Source organism: Phyllobates terribilis, unplaced genomic scaffold (genome assembly GCF_046119375.1).
Source record: "Phyllobates terribilis strain yellow unplaced genomic scaffold, ASM4611937v1 Scaffold_7__3_contigs__length_470593459, whole genome shotgun sequence".
Classification (NCBI taxonomy): domain Eukaryota; kingdom Metazoa; phylum Chordata; class Amphibia; order Anura; family Dendrobatidae; genus Phyllobates; species Phyllobates terribilis.
In genome coordinates, this window is record NW_027362767.1 from 289,194,264 (window position 1) to 289,215,454 (window position 21,191).

The following is a 21,191-nucleotide window of genomic DNA, read 5'->3' on the forward strand; positions in this document are numbered from 1 at the left end:
ACAGCCCCGAAACCTAAGAGATCTGGAGAAGATCTGTATGGAGGAGGGGGCCAAAATCCCTGCTGCAGTGTGTGCAAACCTGGTCAAGAACTACAGGAAACGTCTGACCTCTGTAATTGCAAACAAAGGTTTTATTAAGTTCTGTTTTTCTATTGTATCAAATAATTAATTTGCATTTTATTGCATGAAATAAGTATGTAAAAGTCATACAATGTGATTTTTCTGGATTTTATTTTAGATTCTGTCTCTCACAGGTGAAGTGTACCTACGATAAAAATTACAGACCTTTTCATTCTCTGTAGATGGGGAAACTTGCAAAATCGGCAGTGTATCAAATACTTATTTTCCCCACTGTATGTGGGAAGTAAGCAGGTGCAAAGTCTAGTTTGGATGGTGTAGGCACTGTGTATTATGTTTTTTTTTCTAGATTGTATACTGCTAAAAAGTATGTTGATGCTCTGTTACTATTGACATGTACTGAGTGACTACCGTTCTCTCACACTGAGATCTTTCAGGTGGAATTCTCCATGACTGGTCCCGGATTACCATTAACCAGAAGGTTTTCAGGCTGCACACACGAAGTGGGGAGCTGGAGGTGCTTGTGGATGGTACCTACCTCATCTATAGTCAGGTAGAAGTGAGTACGGTCTTGGGCCTAGCTCCTTTTTTCACCATCTTTACTGCATACTGATCTATGTATTTGGATTTTACAAGTGTTAAATACTAGACCATGATCGTATACTCCTTGTGTTACTTTAAATTATGGATCCAATCAAAGTCAAGCATCCAAGCCATAATGGCTGCACCATCTGTACTTATTAGAATGTCACTATTCTTACTTGAATGATGAAAATACAATTATTTGTATCTGGCCCTTTGCAATGGTAGTGCCAAACCTAACCTAATAGTCACAACATTGCCTACTTCCCACGTAGTTATAGTGTTTCAAGGCCACTTAATGCATGTCTTTTGGATGAAAATAATCCAATTAATCTGGTATAACGAACATCAGATTAAATAATTTCTCATATTGGAATCCTATAATCACATTGAAAAATCACTTATAAAATAAAAAAAATTCTATACTGATTTATAGGAAGAAATATCAAAGTGTTCATCACAACTTTGTAAATGCCACCATAATAATTAAAGATCACGAGAGCCATCAATGTAAACATTACAGTTTCAATACACATAAAGTTACCCCTTTCTCGGTGGGAGATTCCAGTACATATTCCAGGGTAGGCATCAGGTACATGGTCCTCCTCACATAGTGATAGTTAGCAATTTTCTGGACCGAATCCTTTTTCTAAACCTGGTTTGTTGGCTAAAAGCAGGTTCTCAACTCTAAGGGTGCTTTCACATTGCGTTCGTGGGTCCTGGTGGAGCACATGTCCGAAAACCACCCTACGCAAAACGGGGTTTGGACGTATGTGCCAATGGGACCATAGACTGTAATATCGCTGGCATTTTCGGGAGTGTACACCTACAGGATTCGCACACCCAGATGTAGTCTACTACGTCTGAGTGTCCGCCTCCTGTAGGCATACACTACCGAAAATTATGCACTCTGTCTGCATCACTACAGTCTATAGCCCCGTCACCGCATACGTCTGAACCCCATTTTGCAGGAATGTGCCCCAAAGGGACCCACAAACACAATGTGCAACCTACCCCTGTTCTAAGATTATGCATGTGGTATAACAGAGGTTTAGATTACCCGAAAGTTGTCTACACACATTTTCTAAAGTCTCCTACATGTTTCGCCCGTCACAGGTTCATCAGGGAGACTGCAAAGCAGACGAACCAACATGTCAAGTGCAGTGAGCTATCGTTGGAGAGAGCAATTGGGATGTTGGGTCATCTGCTTCTCATCTTCCTGATATAAGCCTGCGGCAGGGTGCGAAACCTGTAGGATACTTTAGGGACTGTAAAAAAAACACGTAAAAAATTTTCATTTTTCTATGCTATTTTACATTATGAAATTCCTTCCAGGCATGTGACTGATCACATAACTTCACATCTGGAAAAGTCCACCAACTAATCAGGACCTGCAGAAACCTGTGATGTGCAGGTCCCCTTTGGTTTCCTCTCCGGCCCCGATCTGATCAGTGTCCAGAGGAAGCTGACCATAGAATGCACAAACTTTTTTTTTTTTTTTTTAAATATTGCACTTAATGAAATGAAAATATGTTTTAAACTGACTTTAAGCACTTTCCTCTCACAGGTTTACTATATCAACTTTACAGATATTGCAAGCTATGCTGTGATGATTGATGAGAAGCCTTTTCTGCAATGTACACGAAGCATCGAACCCGGTAAAACCAACTTCAATACCTGCTACACCGCTGGCGTTTGCCTTCTAAAAGCCAAACAGAAGATTGCAGTAAAAATGGTTCACGCGGATATCTCCATCAATATGAGTAAACATACGACATTTTTTGGAGCCATACGTTTAGGAGAATTCCCTGGCTCATAAACTTTGGGGGAAAAAAAATAAATAAAAAAGCCAAAAACTTTAAAGGCCCACATAGTGTTACTAGCCAACTTGACTGAACAGAAGTCACAGTTTTTGTTTATTTTTGCAATAAAAGTCTGTGATTGTGGAGGATATGAAGAAACAAGTGGCTTTCATGCAGAGAATGGCACTGGATATTGCATTCCTCAGAAGAATATGGACAATTCTGCACGTGTGGCACAGGACCAGGTTGCCAGTACTGTTGGGATTCTTGTTGCACTAGCTGGCCTCTTCCCATGCAAGCGATCATCAATGCTGGTGGACAATTTATTGATAAATTGAAATACAAACTCTTTTCCTGCATTATGTTTTAATAAATAATATATACACAACAGAAATAATTTTATTAATGCAAAATAGAGTGCATCAGATTCTATGCATTTTTGGACTTCAGCTTTATGGCTATAGATTCCTATTGGTACACTACAAGACTACACTACATTTCATTGCTCTTACTATTGAGGCAGGAAAATATCATAGCTACTTCATGCTGCTTTTTTTTTTTTTTTTTTTAAACCCACCAAATGCGCATAAAGCACATCAAACAAACACATTCTGTGAATGGAAATTCATATATTTTTTTTTCATTTAATTCTGGATGCTTCTATTTTTTTGCATTTTTTTTATTGCAAGAAGACAAGAAAATCCAAGTTGAAATGCCTTAAATGAACTCAGCCTAGCACTGCATTCACACCTCTATAGGGGTATGGTCTGATTTTTTGCAGAAATTTCTGAGACTGCAGACCCTTTCCATACACCTGAATGGGGTTGTCTCTGCAGATTCTGTAGGGGTTTGCACAAACTTCATATGGAGCGCTCCCAGAAATCTTTGCAACCGAGCAAAAAAAAAAAAAAAACTTTCTGAATATATTGTCTGAACTGAACTATTTTTCTACACACGTACTTGTCAATGTCACAGATAACTTTATACCTTGCAGTATTTTATGTTTGTAAAGAGCTATGTATGTTGATCCTGCATTGTGAATGGACTGTGCCCTACACACACAATTACAAGCTGTTTTTCCACTCTGTGTATTGTCTCCGCCAAATTAATTTATATAGAGGCTAAATGTGAAAAAGAAAACATTTTTCGACCTTCAACAAAATGCATTCATCAAATGGCAGAATAAAGCTTTTTTTTTATCGTTCCCTCTTTAATCATATCCACTAAGCTCAATATTTATTTTGTGGGTAAATTACCATTTTTTGAATTGGTGAAAAAAAACAACTGCAGTGTATAAAAATGGAAATTGATCTGCATAATTACAGAGGATCTTTCACCACATTTTTCATACTGAACTGGGCACACAATGTAAAAGTGGCTGCAGAGCGGAATAAAATGTATTTTTTTTTAATTATTTTTTGTTTAGTTTCACCTCTCCATTGCGGTGATATTAGCAATCAAAGCATTTGGCACCTAATGAGCAAACTTGTTTTGTTTTTTTTTAAGTCCATGTGAGTTTTATCAGATACTTTTCACTGGGGGCGTGTACTTCTTCTCCCTGTATGATGCTGACCAATCATAAGCAGGCAGCAACACTCAAAGGAAAGAACACGCCCCCACAAAAATTATAGGTTTACACGGTTTTGTTTTTTTTTAGTAATGCATAAAAAACAGAGTAAATTTGTTGCATTTTTTGGTGCAAGGCCATTTTCAAAAAAATGCACCATTTGAAAACCTCATTAATTTTGCCTTTACTGTAAAGTGCTGATTTTTTTCCTGCATGAAAAACTATCAGAAAAGCACATCAATAATGTTTACTTGTGAACAAGCCCTAAGTGAGTAATTAAGTGACCTTTGATACAAATAATTTATAAAATATACCAATGCAAATCGTTATGTATAATAGCTCCAAATATACATTGCATTATGTGATGATGTTTAGGTAATGTACAATGAAGCAAAGGTTTGTTCTTACCAGTTAAAGCTAAACTCTGAATGTGAACTTCTATAATGTCAAATTGTACTTATGGCTACAATTCTGTACTAGTCTGTGTGCAGGCGATTTGGGGCTTTGCATTGGAAAAAACTGCGATCTAGCTGCTATAAAGAAAATATGGTATTGACAGACCTATTAGCTTAATCTATGAACTTATCTGGCTGCTTACTGGTTGCTCAAGTTCCTTAAAGGGAACCTGTAAGCAGGTTTTTGCTACCTCATCCGAAAGCAGCATGCTGTAGGCAAAGAGAAGCTGAATCCAACGAGGTATCACTTAGTTTACTGGGTGCAGCCGTTCTCACGCAATCAGAGATTTTAGATTTAGAGAAAGCTAACCCCACCCACACCAGTATTGTATTTCTGTGCCTCTTCAGTTCTGGAGAGATACCATCTGGTAATAAAGGTGCAAATTTTTCCCACAACTAATTGGGCGTATACGCTAGAATTTCTCTGGGAATTTGCTTTTACTCCTCGATGACATAGATGTAGTGGTATACGCCCAGTACGTTGAAGGGATGCATAACTTTGAAACGGAGGGTCTCAGAAAAAATTTTTTTCCCAAAAATCAGTGGAGCAGCACCAATTACAGGAGTAACTTAGTTTTAAAAGGTCCTCTTTAAATGGCCTAATTGTACAATGAACAGTAACTATACACTGTGTGCAGAATTATTAGGCAAATGCGTATTTTGATCACATGATACTTTTTATACATGTTGTCCTGCTCCAAGCTGCATAGGCTTGAGAGCCAACTACCAATTAAGTAAATCTGGTGATGTGCATCTCTGTAATGAGGAGGGGTGTTGACTAATGACATCATCACCCTATATAAGGTGTGCTTAATTATTAGGCAACTTCCTTTCCTTTGGCAAAATGGGTCAGAAGAGAGATTTGACGGGCTCTGAAAAGACCAAAATTGTGAGATGTCTTGCAGAGGGATGCAGCAGTCTTGAAATTTCCAAACTTTTGAAGCGTGATCACCGAACAATCAAGCTTTTCATGGCAAATAGCCAACAGGGTCGCAAGAAGCGTGTTGGCCAAAAAAGGCGCAAAATAACTGCCCATGAATTGAGGAACATCAAGCATGAAGCTGCCAAGATGCCATTTGCCTCCAGTTTTACCATATTTCAGAGCTGCAACGTTACTGGAGTATCAAAAAGCACAAGGTGTTCGATACTCAGGGACATGGCCAAGGTAAGGAAGGCTGAACAACGACCACCTTTGAACAAGAAACATAAGATAAAACGTCAAGAATGGGCCAAGAAATATCTTAAGACTGATTTTTCAAAGGTTTTATGGACTGATGAAATGAGAGTGACTCTTGATGGGCCAGATGGATGGGCCAGAGGCTGGATCAATAAAGGGCAGAGAGCTCCACTCCAACTCAGACGCCAGCAAGGTGGAGGTGGGGTACTGGTATGGGCTGGTATCATCAAAGATGAAGTTGTGGGACGTTTTCGGGTTGAGGATGGAGTGAAGCTCAACTCCCAGACCTACTGCCAGTTTCTGGAAGACAACTTCTTCAAGCAGTGGTACAGGAAGAAGTCGGTATCGTTCAAGAAAAACATGATTTTCATGCAACTACTCCACAGCGTGGCTGGCCAGTAAAGGTCTAAAATAATAAAAAATAATGACATGGTCCCCTTGTTCACCTGATCTGAGCCCCATAGAGAACCTGTGGTCCATCATAAAATGTGAGATCTACAGGGAGGGAAAACAGTACACCTCTCGGAACAGTGTCTGGGAGGCTGTGGCGGCTGCTGCAAGCAATGTTGATCGAAAACAGATCAAGCAACTGACAGAATCTATGGATGGAAGGCTGCTGAGTGTCATCATAAAGAAAGGTGGCTATATTCATCACTAATTTTTTTTGTTTTTGTATGTCAGAAATGTTTATTTCTAAATTTTGTGCACTGATATTGGTTTACCTGGTGAAAATAAACAAGTGAGATGGGATTATATTTGTTTTTTATTAAGTTGCCTAATAATTCTGCACAGTAATAGGTACCTGCACAAACAGATATCCTCCTAAGATAGACAAATCTAAAAAAAAACACTCCAACTTCCAAAAATATTAATCTTAAATATTTGCGTCTTTTGGGTTGATTGAGAACATAGTTGTTGATCAATAATAAAAATAATCCTCTAAAATTCAACTTGCCTAATAATTCTGCACACAGTGTATACAAGATGCCAAACAACTCCTGTTGGCTGTGTAAGGTATAAAATGGACTGCGGACTGGAGATGGATCACGTGCGACGTGACAGCATTATGTTTTTGTATTCCTTATGACATATTCTTGCTAGCGTTGTCAAGTCATTTGACTAAATATATCAATTACTTCATAAAATTCAAGGAATATAACTAATAATTAGTTTGTTTTGATAATGATCATTTTTGCTTTAATTTTTTTTTTTTTTTACAAATAAAATGTCCTATTGGGGCAAAATTCTTCCTATCAGCTTTCAACTTTTTTATGGCTTAATGGGAGGAGTGCTATCTGTATATAACATCAGGTGCCCCAGTTGATATATAGATGATCTCCTCCTCATCTGGCACCATGATTTTTCGAATGTTGGTCAGTTCGAACAGTTTCTAAATGATAAAGGCTTAAACTTGTGCTTTACTGCTGCGTGCTATGATATTGTTCTTTTTCTTGAAGATTTACGTAATGGTAATCCTGACAATAAAACCATTTACATTAGTCTGTACACAAAGCTCATTAATGGCAACTCTGCTTTTTGATATAGAGTGTTGCCACCACCTCATGTCACAATAAATCTTCTGTGAGTTTACTGGAGCGCGTCATGCATGGGACATGAAGGTTCTTTTATTGGACAACGCCTTCCTATGCTGTAGCGGTGTCAAGTAAAAAAAAAACAGATGAAACACACTGACAGAGATTTTTAAAGCCCAAAATGTGTGCCAATTAGCATATTAGCAATTTAATTTGTATTTTCAACCCTCAAATGGGCGAAGCGGCCAATATGCTAAGTGATATGTGCACTCATTTTGGGCTTTAAATACCTCCATGTGTCAGTATGTTTCATCTGTTTGTTTGTTTTTTACTTGTAAAAGAAAACGCGTTAAAAGAAAAAGCTATTTTTGCAGCAAGAGATGTTATCCCAACCACGCAGCCTATTTTAAAGTTGTTTTTTTTTACTACTGGTGAATTTTACCTGTTGACTTCCCCATCTATGAGGCAGCAGCAGTTGGACCGTTTAAACCAGGGGTTACCACACTATCCCCTAGGTGAGCCATTCCATATTTTTTTTACTTTTAATCCTCCTCTAATAGGGTCACCCTATTTTGTGTGCTTTTTCCCTCCACAGCTTTTATCACATGCATGGGGGTATGACTCTTACATCGCAGAATGTCACATTATCAAATAACTCCAGTGGCAATGCTCATAGAAAGATGGTGCTTAAATAGGGCATAAGCAAAAGATTCATTGCAACCCCGTCAATCAGGGCTCTCGAGGTGGAGTCTGAGTCGGTGTCCATTTTGGTGGAGTCAGTTGGTATAAAATGGACCGACTCCAACTCCTAAAATATATAATAAATTGGGTACAGTAGTTCAATGCAGTAAGAATTTGGGAAAGTTATGAAATGTCCTATAAATGTCTGTCCTATTCCTGATCTAAGGGTCTAGACTTTTAGCTGAGATGAATCTGTGCTACAGTAAATTTATCACTTAAACATGAGCCATGTATGAGGGAGTCTGAGGTTTGGCTTACCAACTCCACAGCCCTGCTGTCAATGGTATCTGCAGTCTACAGCACTCTATAAACATAAAGTAGACCTAGATATCATAAATTTTATACAGAGGTATGCTCCTGTGTTACACCTGGATAAATGTTTAGTGAAAATGCTATATAAAAAGTGTAAAATGGGTAGTAGAAACTTATCCATCATGCAATGCCAGGATCAGGGAGGCGTCCGATTGGCTTCCAGTTTATTCTGCATCAGGACAAGGACCCTGAACATACATCCTATGTCAAGATGAACTATCTTCAGTGTAAAAAAGAACTAGGGGTCCTGGAAGTGATGACATGGCCTCAACACAGCACTGATCTCCTCATCATCAAGTCTGCCTGGGATTACATGAAGAGACTGAAGGATTTGCAGAAGCCTTGTCCACAGAAGATCTATGTTTAGTTCTCCTAGATGTTTGTAACAATCTCCCTGATGAGTTCCTTGTGTATACAAAGTTGATGGTGTGTGTGCATATAAAATTTTGATTCAGATTTCTCTTTTTAAAAAGATACAAAAAATAAAAAAACTTTTAAACACTTCTATTATTTTTTTAGAGCTTCCTTGGCTGTGTGTTTGGGATGATTGTATTGCTGAAATGTCCACCCTCGTTTCATCATCCTTGTAGATGGCAGCAGATCTTTTATCAAGACTGTCTCGGTATATTTGTAAATTCAGCCTTCCTTCAATTAAATGAAGTTTGCAAGTGCCGTATGCTGGAAAAACAGCCCCACACCATGATGTTCCCACCTCCAAAGTTTACTGTTGGTATGTTGTTTTTTTTTTTATCCCAAGCACACAGCCAGGAAACTCAATTGGTTTCAGAGAGAAAATAAAGCTGCTAGAATGACCCAGCCAATCACCGTACCGGAATCCAATAGAAAATGTATGGAAGTAACTAAAGCTCAGAGCCCATATAGCCTTCAGGATTTGAAGAGTGTTTGTAACATAGTAACATAGTTTTTAAGGTTGAAGGAAGACTAAGTCCATCTAGTTCAACCCATAGCCTAACATGTTGATCCAGAGGAAGGCAAAAAAACCCCATGTGGCAAACACTAAGCTCCACATTGGGGAAAAAAATTCCTTCCCGACTCCATACGACAATCAGACTAGTACTCTGGATCAACGCCCTATCAAGGAATCTAGTATTTATAACCTGTAATATTATACTTTTCCAGAAAGGCATCCATGCCCTTCTTAAATTTTTGTAGTGAATCACTCATTACAACATCCTGCGGCAGAGAGCTCCATAGTCTCACTGCTCTTACAGTAAAGAATCCCCGTCTGTGATTATGATTAAACCTTCTTTCCTCCAGACGTAGAAGATGCCCCCTTGTCCCCGTCTCTGGCCTCAGAGTAAAATGATCAGTAGAAAGGTCTTTGTACTGTCCCCTCATATACTTGTGCATAATAATAAGATCACCCCTAAGCCTTCTTTTTTCCACAGTAAATAACCCCAAGTGTAATAACCGGTCTTGGTATTGCAGACCCCCCAGTCCTCTAATAACCTTGGTCGCTCTTCTCTGCACCCGCTCTAGTTCAGCTATGTCTTTCTTATACACCGGAGACCAGAACTGTACACAGTATTCTAAGTGTGGTCGCACTAATGACTTGTATAGAGGTAAAATTATGTTCTCCTCATGAGCATCTATGCCTCTTTTAATGCATTCCATTATTTTATTTGCCTTTGCAGCAGCAGCCTGACACTGGCCACTCAACGTGAGCTTGTTGTCCACCAATACACCCAGGTCTTTTTCAGTTACAGTTTTGCCCAGTGTTTTACAATTAAGCACATAATTATACATTTTATTTCCTCTGCCCAAGTGCATTACCTTACATTTATCCCCATTAAAGCTCATTTGCCATTTATCAGCCCAAGCTTCTAGTTTACATAGATCCTCCTGTAATATAAAATTGTCCTCCTCTGTATTGATTACCCTGCAGAGTTTAGTGTCATCTGCAAATATTGAAATATTACTCTGTATGCACCCTACAAGGTCATTAATAAATATATTAAAAAGAAGGGGGCCCAATACTGACCCCTGTGGTACCCCACTGTTAACTGAGACCCAGTCTGAGTGTTTTCCATTAATAACCACCCTTTGTTTCCTATCACTGAGCCAATTCTTAACCCACATACATATATTTTCCCCTATCCCCATTGTTCTCATTTTATGTATCAACCTTTGTGTGGAACCGTATCAAAAGCTTTTGAAAAGTCCATATACACAACATCCACTGCATTTCCTTGGTCCAGTCCGGAACTTGCCTCCTCATAAAAACTGATCAGATTAGTTTGACAGGAACGGTCCCTCGTAAACCCATGTTGATATTGGGTTACTCTTCTTCAGATACTCTATTATAGCATCTCTCAGAAAACCCTCCAGGATTTTACCCACAGTAGAGGTTAAGCTTACTGGCCTATAATTTCCAAGTTCAGTTTTTGTCCCCTTTTTGAATATTGGCACCACATTTGCTATACGCCAGTCCTGTGGTACAGACCATGTTATTATGGAATCTTTAAAGATTAAAAATAATGGTCTATCTATGACGTTACTTAATTCCTGCAGTACTCGCGGGTGTATCCCATCCGGGCCCGGGGATTTGTCAACTTTAGTGATTTTTAGACACCGCCGTACTTCCTGCTGGGTTAAGCAAGTGACATTTAATGGAGAATTTTTGTTATCACTAATCATGTTTTCTGTCATGTGATTTTCTTGTGTAAATACGGTTGAAAAAAAAAATCATTTAGCATATTGGCTTTTTCCTCATCCCCATCCACCATTTCACCCAGACTATTTTTAAGGGGGCCAACACTATCATTTTTTAGTTTTTTACTATTTATGTAGTTAAAGAATATTTTGGGGTTATTTTTACTTTCTCTGGCAATGATTCTCTCTGCCTCAATCTTTGCTGCCTTGATTTGTTTTTTACATAATTTATTTAATTTTCTATTTTTATTTAATGCCTCATCACTACCTACTTGCTTTAGTTCTCTAAATGCTTTCTTTTTGTCACTTATTGCGCCCCTTACAGCTCTATTTAGCCATAGTGGTTTCCTCCTATTTCTAGCATGTTTATTCCCAAAGGGTATATATTGTGCACAGGTCCTATTCAGGATGTTAATAAATGTCTCCCATTTGCTTTGTGTAGCTTTGTGTCTCAGGATATCGTCCCAGTTTATTGCACTAAGATTATCTCTCAACCGTTGGAAATTTGCCTTCCTGAAGTTTAGTGTCCTTGTAACCCCTCTACTACACATCTTATTAAAGGTTACATGAAAACTTATTATTTTGTGATCACTATTACCCAAGTGACCCCCAACTCGTATATTTGATATGCGGTCTGGCCTATTGGTTAATATTAGGTCTAGCAGTGCCCCCCTTCTTGTTGGGCCTTGAACCAGTTGTGAAAGGTAATGGTCTCTCATAGTTGTCAAAAACCTATTACCTTTGCTTGAACTACATGTTTCTGTCCCCCAATGTATTTCAGGGTAGTTAAAGTCTCCCATAATAATGACTTCTCCTTGAGTCGCTGCCTCATCTATTTGCCTAACGAGGATATTCTCCGCTACTTCCATTATTTTTGGAGACTTATAACAAACACCTATCAGTAATTTATTATTTTTTCCCCCTCCCCTTATCTCCACCCACAGGGACTCTACATTTTCATTAAATTCACATATATCCTCCCGCAAGACGGGTTTTAAGGATGATTTCACATATAAACACACACCCCCCGCTCGCTTGTTTGTACGGTCATTTCTGAAAAGACTATAGCCCTGTAAATTAACTGCCCAGTCATGGCTCTCGTCCAGCCACGTCTCAGATATCCCTACCATGTCATAATTATTTTCCAACAAAATTAATTCTAATTCCTCCATTTTGTTGATGAGGCTTCTGGCATTAGTGTACATGCATTTTATGTATCTCTCTGTACCTCTATTCTTTCTTACTTTATTGACTGTTTTAACCCCACCCCCAATTTCTTTATTTGTGCCCAGGTCACTATCTGCACTATCTTCCCCACCTATAAAATGAATACCCTCCCCCCCAATCCCTAGTTTAAACACTCCTCCAACCTTCTAGCCATTTTCTCCCCCAGCACAGCTGCACCCTCCCCATTGAGGTGCAGCCGGTCCCTAGCGTAGAGTCTGTAGCCAACTGAGAAGTCGGCCCAGTTCTCCAGGAACCCAAATCCCTCCTTCCTACACCAGTTCTTAAGCCACTTATTTATCTCCCTAATCTCCTGTTGCCTCTCTGGCGTGGCACGTGGTACCGGTAGTATTTCAGAGAATACCACCTTGGAGGTCCTTGCTTTCAGCTTGCAGCCTAATTCCCTGAAATCATCTTTAAGGACCTTCCACCTACCTCTAACTTTGTCATTTGTGCCAATGTGCACCATGACCACTGGGTCCTCACCATCACCAGCCCCTCCCAGTAATCTGTCAACCTGATCAGCGATGTGCCGGACTCGAGCGCCAGGTAGGCAGCACACTGTTCGACGATCCCTGTCTTTGTGACAGATTGCCCTATCGGTTCCCCTAATAATTGAGTCCCCCACTACCAGCACCTGCCTGGCCTGCCCTGCTCTCCTATTTCCCTCTTTACTGGAGCTGACACTCCTCCAGCTTTCAGGGGACATGCCTTGCTGCAGCAGTGCTACCCCTGTACCATCACTCCCCTCATCTGCCAACTTTGCAAACTTATTGAGGTGTGCCAGATCAGGACTAGCCTCCCTGGCACTCTTCCCTCTACCCCCCCTTCTAACTGTCACCCAACTAGCGGCCTCACTGTCCTGCAGCTCCCGACTACCACCCTCCCCCACATCTACCCCAGTGAGCTGCTGCTCAGTGAGCAGCAGACTCCTTTCCATATTGTCAAGGGATCTCAGTGTTGCCAGCTGCTCATTTAGATCCAGTAGCTGGGTTTCCAAACGCACAACGTGCACACATCTCGCGCAGCAGTAAGCAACCCCGACCGGCTGTTAAAGGAATGCATACATGTGGCAAGATGTACACTGGATAGCATTGTCAATAATGGAGCTCATTTCCTAATGGGGATTGCAATAGACAGAATGTTAAGTAAAAAGAAAAGTAAAGAATTAATAAAATACAGACAGCAATTCAGTCCAAAGTCCTCCCTTCCAAACTCCCTGAATCCAAAGTCACTGAACAACAAGTCACACACTTACGCTCCGGTCACACTCACAAACTAAGATTTAAAGAGTTGTTGTTTTTTCCCCCTTTTCCAGCAATGCACCATACAGCTCAATGCACTTCCAAAGGAGGAAGACTGGGCGAAAATTATACCTGAGCAATGCATGCGACTAGTTTCTCCATACAGGAGGTGTCTTGAAGCGGTCATCACCAACAAAGGCTTTTGTACGAAGTATAATTAAATTTCAGTAAGCGTGTTCAATACTTTTTCCCCTTTGTCATTTCTCATGTCCATAAATTAAGTTACCTGTGGTATGATTTCTTTACTTGTGTGGATTGGATGGGTTACCGACATCTGGTGAGAATTTCAAGTCAATAACATCTTTAAAAATATATTTACTTAGAAAATTGGTGATATGTTCAATACTTATTTCACCCGCTGTATATCATCTATGGCAGAGGTCCCCAACCGCCGGTCCGCGGACCAGGACCGGGCCGTTGGGGTTTTTCAGCCGGTCCGCGGGGAGAGGGGGCCCCTCCAGCCTCCAGCAGGGCCGCCATCAGGGCATGACTGCCCTGACTCCAGTATGGGGCCCGGCCGGTAGGAGCCCCCTCGGAGCCCCCCTCTTGTGCGTCTCTCTCCTCATGGGGCCCCCGGCCGCATGCTAAGCGCCGGGTCCGGGACATCTTAGCGCTGCGCTGCTGCGGCAGCACCTTCATGATTCCCCTGACTTCCGGTCATGTGACGGTGCCGTCACATGGCCGGAAGTCAGGAGAACCTGGTGTCAGCGATTTGGACGAGCGCCAGGATTCTGCAGGGATCGCATGGGGGTAAGTATAACAAGTTTTATTTTTTTTTAAATACAATTAACTAGGAGTGGGGGGAATGGGAGATGCACATGGGGGGAGGGGAGAGATGAGAGATGCACATGGGGGAGGGGAGAGATGAGAGATCCACATGGGGGGGAGGGGAGAGATGAGAGATGCACATGGGGGAGGGGAGAGATGAGAGATCCACATGGGGGGGGGGAGATGAGAGATGCACATGGGAGAGGGGAGAGGGGAGAGATGAGAGATCCACATGGGGGAGGGGAGAGATGAGAGATGCACATGGGGGGAGGGGAGAGATGAGAGATGCACATGGGGGGAGGGGAGAGATGAGAGATGCACATGGGAGGGAGGGGAGAGATGAGAGATGCACGGGGGGGTGAGAGATGCACGGGGGGGATGAGAGATGCACGGAGGGGATGAGAGATGCACGGGGGGTGGATGAGAGATGCACGGAGGGGGATGAGAGATGCACGGAGGGGGATGAGAGATGCACGGGGGTGAGCTGCACATGGGGGGGTGAGAGATGCACATGGGGGGGTTATGTTTACATAACTTTGTTGCCTCATGAAGGGCGGGGGGGCCCCCAAAAATTTCTTGCACAGGGGCCCACTACAGTCTGTGTCCGCCACTGGGATGAAGTAAATGCAGCTGAACAGCAGCTGTCAGGACAGCTGCCCTGTCCTGCTGCAGGGCGTGATGGGGCCTCAGTGATGCGGCTCCTGGCACAGCACATTATGTGGGGCTCCTGGCATAGCTCCTGGCGGGGACCTGGTCTACACTATATGATAAGTATGCACTAAACTCCAAATCCCTCCATTACCCCGCCCCCATATGACCAAAGCCCCGCCCACCCCACCCCCTCCTTGCTGGGCCATGGAAAAATGATCTTGCTTCAAGCCGGTCCCTGGTGCAAAAAAGGTTGGGGACCACTGATCTATGGGACATGTCAGAGAGCAGGAGCATTTCACAAATTAACTACTCATTCTTAGTGTTCTAATTACTGCACTTTGTGGGTGGTGAAAAGTAAACTGTCAGTTACAAACGATATGTCATAGAATGTGACTCATGTAAAAATAAGGAATTTATATGTCTAATTAGTTTCCATTATCACTAATCTTCTATTCGTGTCTGGCAAAGGTGTAGTCAATCACAAAAATTGATGCTGGGTACATTTTTCTTAGTGACTGCATGTATCGGGCACTGGCTGCATGATCTCAGCCAGGTATGTTTGACTGCTTCTCAGAGAGAAACATACTTTAAAGGGAACCTGTCACCAGTAAAAACGCTATTTACCTGCAAATATGGGGTTAAAGAGGTATTCCCATCTCCAAGATCCTATCCCAATATGTAGTAGATGTAATAAAAATATTAGCAAATACCTCCAATTAGAAATGTAGTATAGTTCTTCTGATTCACTATTTATTATTATAGCGCCATTTACTCCATGGTGCTTTACATGTGAAAGGGGTATACAAAGCACAAGCAATTACAATAATATTGAACAATACAAGTCAGCGACTCGTACAGGAGGAGAGAGGACCCTGCCTGCGAGGGATCACAATCTACAAGCGATGTCACTTTTCCTATGCAGGGCATTGCAGTAGCTTAGGTATCCAGAGTTACGACCAAGGACAACTGTCATTATATGAGTGGTCTTAATCATGGATACCTAAGCTACTGCAATATCCTGCACATGACAAAAGAGACAAAGAATCAGAAGAACTATACTACATTTCTAATTGGAGGTATTTGCTAATATTACTATTACACCTGCTACATACTGAGATAGGATCTTGGAGATGGAATAGTGATTTTTCTAGTGACAGGTTCCCTTTAAATGCCATGGGGGACCGAACTGCATGGGATACTAGTTGGACAGGCCGTTGCCCACATGTTACCAGTGACTCATAGGTCTCACGTGTGTGTGTAGTGAGAGACCTGTCACTCTATGGCAGCGTGTGGGGAGACACCGCCTGTCGGACTAGTCTCCAGTACATCTCGGTCCCCGGTGGCTTTTAACCCCTTAGTTTCGGAGCCAATTTTAACCTTAATGACAAGGCCAAATTTTTTTAATCTGACCAGTGTCACTTTATGAGGGTAATTGCTCTGGAACGCTTCAACAAATCCCAGTGATTCTGAGATTGTTTTTTTTGTGACATATTGTACTTTGTTAATGGTAAATTTAGGTCTATATGATTTTGCGTTTATTTGTGAAAATATTTGAATTTTGGCGAACATTTTGAAAAATTCGCAATTTTCAAACTTTCAATCTTTATATCCTTAAACCAGTTAATCATGCTATACAAAATAATTAATAAATAATAATTCTTATATGTCTACTTTACATTTGCATAATTTTTCAAACGTCATTTTATTTTGTTAGGATGTTAGAAGGGTTAAAAGTTTATCAGCAATTTCTTATTTTTCCAAGAAACGTAGAAAACATATTTCTTTAGGGACCTACTCACATTTAAATGGACTTTATGTGGAGCCTATATGTTGAAATTTTTACCCTAAAATGTGGCTTTAGCCCCAATTTTTTCACTTTTATAAGGTGTAGTGCCGGCGTCCCTGCCCTCTGCTAGGCAGGGACGCTGTTCCCCTCACCGCTCTGCTCCGTGCCCGGCGTCCCTCTCCCGCTCTGCTGGCAGCGCGCGCTCCTTCCCGGCCACTGTGCTTAGGGCGCGCGCGCTCTCCCTCCCTCTTAAAGGGGCCGCGCGCGCCGTCCTAAGGAGTCCCCGGCCAATGGCCGGAGGACTTTACCATATATAGGCACCTCCTCCAAAATGGAGGTGCCCGAGCAATGTTGTTTGCACCTGTGTCTCACCTGTGCTTCAGCCCTCAGGTCCCGTTGCCAGTTACCTGCCAGTTACCTGCCAGATTCCTGCCTGATTACTTGCTACCTGTCTGCTAGTCTGAGGTCCGACGGTCTGCCTTACTAATCCTGTCAGTCTGTCTAAGGACCAGCCTGCCCGCTCACCTGGGAGCGCACATCAGCCGCCTGCCTGCTTGCCTGAGGTCCGACGGTCTGCCTTTCTACTCCTGTCAGTCTGTCTATGGACCAGCTTGCCCGCTCACCTGGGAGCGCTCCTCCGCTACCTGCCTGCTTGCCTGCCCGGAGGCTCCGCCGTCACGTGCTGTGACCACCGGCTATTCCAGTGACTCTTGCCCGCTCACCTGGGAGCGCTTCTCCGCTACCTGCCTGCTTGCCTGCCCGGAGGCTCCGCCGTCACGTGCTGTGACCACCTGCTATTCCAGAGACTTCTGCCCGCTCACCTGGGAGCGCTTCTCCGCTACCTGCCTGCTTGCCTACCTGGAGGCTTCGCCGTCACGTGCTGTGACCACCTGCTATTCCAGAGACTCTTGCTTGCTCACCTGGGAGCACACATACTCCATCTGCCTTGCTAGCCTACTTGGAGGTTCAGCCATCACAGGTCGTACCTACCCTTTACCTAGAGACTGCCCCGGTCACTTGCCGTGCCCTCCAGCCCGTTCACCCAGAGACTGCCCCGGTCACTTGCCGTGACCTCCAGCCCGTTCATCCAGAGACTGTCCCGGTCACTTGCCGTGACCTCCTGCCCGTACACCCAGAGACTGTCCCGGTCACCTGCTGTGACTGCCTGCCTGGTCGTCACCCGCTCCCTTACAAGGACTGCCCCCTTGTATAGTAGCTCAGAGGTTCCGCCTCCCAGACCCGTTACAGTTTGCTCGGGCCATGGAACCCGGTGGCACCCAAGCTCCCTCGCTCTCGGACCTGTGTCATGAACTGTCCCGTCAAAGGTCCCAACAGGAGTCCATCCTGGGTCACCTGCGGAATGTCAATACTCGCCTGAACACTCTGTCTGATCCACCAACAACCTCCGCCAGTGCCATATCTTGCAATCCGGCAGCTCCGCTGCCCACTAATACCATGGTATCCTACCCCGGACCCCGGCTTTCTGCACCTCCTCGCTTCGGAGGCGACTCCGTCCAGGCTCGGGGCTTCATAAATCAGTGCACCCTGCACTTTGAACTATTGTCCCACCAGTTTAACTCCGACCGAGCCAAAATTGCATTCATCATGTCCCATCTCACGGGGAGGCCCTGGCCTGGCTAAATCCTCTATGGGAGAGAGGAGACCCCCTGGTGTCCAACTTGCCTGCTTTTCTCACGGCTTTCCGGAAAGACTTCGACGAACCCGGACGGAAGACCTCATCCGCATCATCGTTGCTACGCCTCCGTCAGGAGAGTCTCACCGTGGGCCAATATGCCATACGGTTCCGTACCCTTGCCTCGGAGCTGGCCTGGGATAACGACGCTCTGGTTTCCGTCTTCTGGGAGGGTCTGTCCGGCCGTATTAAAGATGAAATTGCCGGTCGGGACATTCCTACCACTCTCGATGACTTAATAACTCTTGCCACCCGGATTGACCTACGGTTCCAGGAGCGTGCCAGAGAGGTCACCCGTGAGAGGAGGTTACCACATCTAGCTCCTACTTTTCAGAAACCCGTCACTCCTTCTGTCTCTAACCAAGTACACCCTCCTGAGCCTATGCAGGTCGACCAGACCAAGATGGTCAAGACCCGTCAGGACTTACGCCGTGCCGAGGGGACCTGCTTCTACTGTGGCAGTAAGGAGCACCGGATCCGTGCCTGCCCGGAGAGGTCGGGAAACGCCTGTGTCTAGGTTCGCTCAGAGAGGTCCACCTAGACAAGAATAAATCCTCTCCATCCCTGCTGTTGTCAGTTTCAATCGTCTACGGGGAGAACCGTTATTTCGAACTAGCCCAACTGGACTCTGGAGCAGCCGGGAATCTTATTTCACAGTCCCTGGTAGAGAAATACCGCATCCCCACCAAACCTCTGGCTGTACCCTTGTCTGTTGCTGCCGTGGATGGGGGGCTCTTACCACGCCCCATCCAACTCATCACCGAATCCATTACTCTGCAGGTGGGAATGCTGCATTCTGAAAGTATCTCCTTCCATGTTCTGCCTGGACTCTCTCACGCCCTCTTGCTAGGCCTACCTTGGCTCCAGAAACATGCACCCGTTCTTGACTGGCAGACCGGAGAAGTCCTTCGCTGGGGACAGGGCTGCCATAAGACCTGTCTGGTTCCCGTTCATCCCGTCCGTCCTTCTCCTACCCCAGCTAATCTACCTGGACTTCCGATTCCTTATTGGTCTTATGCTGATGTCTTTAATAAAAAGGAGGCAGAGACACTACCCCCTCATAGACCATACGACTGCCCTATCGACCTGTTACCTGGTACTTCTCCTCCCCGTGGGCGTATTTATCCATTATCCGCTGCTGAGACTCGGTCGATGTCCGAATATATTGAGGAGAATCTGGCCAGGGGATTCATCCGGAAATCTACCTCCCCGGCGGGAGCAGGCTTCTTTTTCGTCAAAAAGAAGGACGGCTCTCTCCGTCCCTGTATAGACTATAGAGGCCTTAACCAGATCACGGTGAAGAATAAGTACCCCCTTCCGCTCATTCCGGAGTTATTTGATCGTCTGAGGGGGGCTAGAATCTTCACCAAACTGGACCTCCGTGGGGCGTACAACCTGGTTCGTATCCGTCAGGGGGATGAATGGAAGACGGCATTCAACACCTGGGACGGTCACTATGAATATCTGGTAATGCCCTTTGGCCTCTATCGCTCCTGCCGTCTTTCAAGAGTTGGTCAATGACATCTTCCGGGACCTTCTCTACTCCTGCGTAGTGGTGTACCTGGACGACATCTTGGTCTTCTCTCCGGATCTCCAGACTCACCGGAGGGATGTTCGTCAGGTCCTGCTCAGGCTCAGGCAGAACCATCTCTACGCTAAATATGAGAAGTGCCTCTTTGAGCAGACCTCGCTTCCGTTTCTGGGCTACATTATCTCTCAGACCGGCCTACAAATGGATCCTGAGAAACTGTCTGCCATCGAGAAATGGCCCCGACCAGAGGGGTTGAAGGCTATTCAACGGTTCCTGGGCTTCGCCAACTATTACCACCTCTTCACCCCGCACTTCTCTTCCCGGACTGCCCCAATTTCCGCGCTCACCCGTAAGGGTACTAATCCCAAAGAGTGGCCGCCCGAAGCAGAGGAGGCCTTTCTTTCCCTAAAACAGGCCTTCTCTTCCGCCCCGGTGCTGCATCGCCCGGACGGCAACAAGCAGTTCTTCCTGGAAGTTGACGCCTCCTCCTCTGGAGCCGGAGCGGTACTTACTCAAAAATCATCTTCCGGGAGAATGGTAACTTGTGGCTTCTTCTCCAAACTCTTCTCCTCTTCTGAGCGCAACTATTCCATAGGAGACCGAGAGTTATTGGCCATCAAGCTGGCGTTGGAGGATTGGCGTTACCTACTCGAGGGGGCTCTTCATCCGGTAATAATTTACACTGACCACAAGAACTTGGCTTACCTCCAGCATGCCCAGAGACTTAACCCGCGCCAAGCCCGGTGGTCCTTGTTTTTTGCTCGCTTTGATTTTGTTCTTCATTTTCGCCCGGCTGACAAAAACGTCAAAGCAGACGCCTTGTCCCGATCCTTTCTGGTGTCCGACCTCGAGGAAGAACCTAAACATATCATCGATCCCGCCAGAGTAATGCAGGTGGCTCCCGTGAGTCTAAATCGTCTCCCTCCCGGTAAGACGTTTGTTTCAGTACCTGATCGGGAGAAGATCCTACACTGGGGTCATTCGTCTAAACTAGCTGGCCACGCCGGTCAGAAAAAGACCCTCCAGCTTATTGCCCGGCACTATTGGTGGCCTACCCTGCACAAGGACATAATAGACTGTTTCTGCCTGTGTGTCCTGCGCCCGCAACAAAGTCCCGAGACATCTGCCAGCCGGACGCCTCCTTCCGCTTCCTGTACCTGCTGCCCCTTGGCAGCATATAGCAATGGACTTTATAACTGATCTCCCCGTCTCTGCCGGTTGTACGGTCATTTGGGTGGTCGCTGACCGCTTTTCCAAGATGGCTCACTTTATTCCCCTGCCAGGCCTTCCGTCTGCACCCGAGCTGGCTAAAGAC

General features: G+C 44.2%; 1 protein-coding gene across 4 annotated transcripts in view; it reads left to right on the forward strand.

The window, feature by feature from the left end:
* Nucleotides 1-3,551, forward strand: part of EDA (ectodysplasin A) — a 174,875-nt gene extending 171,324 nt beyond the window's left edge. The window contains exons 7-8 of one of the 4 annotated variants that reach the window (XM_073640928.1): nt 507-637; nt 2,228-3,551. In XM_073640928.1, the coding sequence (XP_073497029.1) occupies nt 507-637; nt 2,228-2,479 (383 nt within the window). In that variant the 3' untranslated portion in view covers nt 2,480-3,551. The remainder of the gene's footprint in view (nt 1-506; nt 638-2,227) is intronic. The other 3 variants (XM_073640929.1, XM_073640930.1, XM_073640931.1) reach the window with 3 other exon arrangements.
* Nucleotides 3,552-21,191: the final 17,640 nt, after the last annotated feature.